Source organism: Miscanthus floridulus, chromosome 2, assembly GCF_019320115.1.
Source record: "Miscanthus floridulus cultivar M001 chromosome 2, ASM1932011v1, whole genome shotgun sequence".
Classification (NCBI taxonomy): domain Eukaryota; kingdom Viridiplantae; phylum Streptophyta; class Magnoliopsida; order Poales; family Poaceae; genus Miscanthus; species Miscanthus floridulus.
In genome coordinates this window covers 172067663-172071062 of record NC_089581.1, presented here as the reverse complement: position 1 = coordinate 172071062, position 3400 = coordinate 172067663, and the positions used below count along the sequence as shown (strand labels likewise).

At 56.6% G+C, this 3400-nt stretch overlaps 1 protein-coding gene across 1 annotated transcript; it reads left to right on the top strand.

Annotated features, from left to right (window-relative positions):
• Positions 1-720: 720 nt before the first annotated feature.
• LOC136540680 (noroxomaritidine synthase-like) lies at positions 721-2617 on the top strand. The gene is given in 3 exon segments (XM_066532686.1): positions 721-1112; positions 1114-2124; positions 2126-2617. Coding segments are annotated over 3 exon segments (1542 nt in total). The 5' UTR covers positions 721-959; the 3' UTR covers positions 2504-2617.
• The last annotated feature ends 783 nt before the right edge of the window (positions 2618-3400 follow it).

The following is a 3400-nucleotide window of genomic DNA, read 5'->3' as shown; positions in this document are numbered from 1 at the left end:
AACCTGTTTTGATAAATCGTTTGATAAATTAGCTTGACCTGGTGTGCAAAATAGTGGAGTACCTATAATACCGGTATCTTTTTTTTTTGTATTTTATTTTATTTTCCCCCTTATTCGCTCACGCGGTACTTGCCGCCCGCAGCCCCAAACGAACCACGCCCACCTCGTCCCTGGCGCCGACATCTGCTCTCGTCCTCGACGACCCATCCCCGCGCCGTCGTCCTCGCCACCCTCGTCCTTGGCGACCCGACACTGCGCCGGGACTCCGCTCCCATGCTGGGCTCTGCCCCAACGTCGGTCGACCTCTACTCCCGCACAGGTCGGGCTCTGCTATCGTGGCCACTCCACCCCCGCGACGGCGCCCTGGCGAACACGTGCCCCTGTCCACGTCGGCGCATGCACGTCTGCACCCCACACCCCTCTGTATGCCGGCTGGCGCAGCGGCGGGTTAGCGCCCGCGCACCCCATCCTCCTCCCGTCGGCCCGGGGGCAAATCCGCCCCAAGCGGTGCTAGGGCCCAGGAGAGTGGTGGTGAGGGGAGGAGCTTGTTTTTTCAGCTTCACCCCTACTCTCGGCTTTGTGAGAGCGTATATTCCGGAGATTATGAGGCGTAGCTGTTTCCTGGGATCCGTTTGATCAAAAAGTGACAAAATATCTTTGTGAAGCTACGCTACAATCTCTACCAAACACGCCTACGATGTAGTTTGCTACACATCCCGATCTCCGTGGAAATGTGACGGCGGTGACACTGACAGAAAGCAATCAACTGGTCTGGTCACTCTGGTGTAACCTCAAGACCACAATATCCAGTCGTCACTCCTCGGATATTTCTCACCTCATCTCCACTCGTATTAAAAAGCCTGTAGCATACGTCCGCATGATCGATCCCCATAGCGGCATAGCCATTGGCAGTTCGACAAGTTTTCCTCAGCATAGGCAAGTACAGTAAGAGGCAACCAATGGCGTCGCCGTGGGTCTCCTTCCTCGAGCTCTGCCTCTCCTTCCTCTGCTTCGTGATCTTCTACTACTTCCACATCAGATCCAAGCGGAAGAACCCTGCCATCCCGCTGGACTGGCCGTTGGTGGGCATGCTCCCGGCCCTCCTCGGCAATCCTCCACCACCTCCACGACTGGATCACCTCCCTCCTGGTAGCCAGCCCGCTCAACTTCCTCTTCACCGGCCCACCGCGCTCCGGCATGCAGTTCTTCGTCACCGCCGACCCTGCCAACGTTCGCCACGTCTTCACCTCCAACTTCGCCAACTACCCCAAGGGCCCCGAGTTCGAGGAGATCTTCGACGTCCTCGGCGGCGGCATCTTCAACGCGGACGGCGAGTCGTGGCGCCGCCAGCGCGCCAAGGCGCAGCTGCTCATGTCCAGCGCCTCGTTCCGGGCCTTCGTGTCCCGGTACAGCCGCGCCAAGGTGGACACCGCCCTGCTCCCGCTGCTCTCCCACTTCGCTAGCACAGGGAAGGCGTTCGACCTCCAGGACGTCTTCCTCCGGCTGACGTTCGACACCACGACGACGCTGGTGTTCGGCGTCGACCCCGGGTGCCTGTCCGTCGGCCTGCCGGAGGTGCCGTTCGCGCGCGCCATGGACGACGCCATGAACGTGCTCCTCCTCCGCCACGTCGTCCCGATGACGTGGTGGAAGCTGGCGAGGAGGCTCCGGATCGGGCACGAGCGCAAGATGGCGGAGGCGTGGCGCACCATCGACCAGTTCGTCGCCGACACGATCGCCAAGCGGCGTGCCGAGAAGGCGAGGCACGGCATCAGGGACTCGGCGGACCTGCTGTCCTCCTACATCAACGACGACGAGGACACTGCGGTGGACGCGTTCCTGCGCGACACGACCATCAACCTCATGCTGGCCGGCCGCGACACGACGGGCTCGGCGCTGTCCTGGTTCTTCTACCTCCTGACGCGGAACCCGCGCGTGGTGGCCAAGATACGGCAGGAGCTGGAGTCCGTCAAGAGCAAGAGCAGCACCGCTGACGCGGACGGCGGCGGCATGGTGACCTTCGACGAGCCGGACGAGCTGAGCCGGCTGACGTACCTGCACGCGGCGCTGTGCGAGTCGCTGAGGCTGTACCCGCCGGTGCCGCAGGAGCTGAAGGAGGCGGCAGGCGGCGGACGTGCTGCCGAGCGGGTACGAGGTGCGGCCCGGGGACAAGATCCTGGTGTGGCTGTACGCGATGGGGAGGATGGAGGACGTGTGGGGCAGCGACTGCCGGGAGTTCAGGCCGGAGCGGTGGATCGCGGAGGACGGCAGGGTGCGGTACGTGCCGTCGTACAGGTTCCTGTCTTTCAACTCGGGGCCCCGGACCTGCCTCGGCAAGGACATGGCGTTCGTGCAGCTCAAGGCGGCGGCGGCCGCCGTGGTCAGCAACTTCGACGTCGAGGCAGTGCCGGGGCACGTCGTGGAGCCCAAGCTGTCCATCATACTTCACATGAAGAATGGCTTCATGGCAACGGTCAAGAGAAGGCGCCAGGCGCTTGCTTAGCTTCAGGATAATATCATCTGAGATCGACGGTTGTCCATTGCTGTTATCTGTCGGTAAACATACTATGAGATGGCGATCGTTACTGTTAACTCGCATGTATGTCCTAGTACTGCACTCGATCAGTAGCGCTAGCGCCGCGTGTCCACAGTCGGTAAGTTAACTCACATGTATGTGCTAGAAGGTGCAAGAACACGTACTCGTCGTGCCGTGTACGTGTACAACGCTCCGTTGGTCGTTCAAAGCGTGTACTTGTACGTGTGTGCTGTGGTAGAGTTCAAACTGTGCGTCTATGCGTAGCATATGGGTGCTTTCTCTGTTGTGGTGGCTGAAACGAAACCATGTTAAATTATTAAAAAGAGAGAGAGAGAGGGACTTAAAACATATAGGCGTGGGGTGTTCGGCAGCTGCCTGCGGGAGTGATCGAAGAGATGAAACCTTTGGAATAGCTGTAGTTTAGCATAAGCGAACAGTCTCATAAATGCAAGAGTCCCTCGGTCTCAAAGTAAATATTGTTCTCGTTTTCGAAGAGTCAAACGCTCTCAACTTTAACCGAACATATACAAGAAAATATTAATATTTAAAATATATAATTAGTAATATTAGATATATTTAAATCTAATTTCATAATAAACTTATAGAGATACAAATATTGATAATACTTTGTATGGATTTAATCAAATTTAAGAAAGTTTAACCGATACGAACACCGTAACGACACAATATATGCCAAGTACTACTTCCATAGTTCCATAGAACCTTCAAGCAAATTTGTATGTATATTATATATACCAATGACAATGACAACACGTACGTGCTCACATGCATTTCAATATATCAACTGTTCCGAGAAGATTTGGACCCTCGACCTCGAGCTAGCCACCTTGCATTCCGGTGATG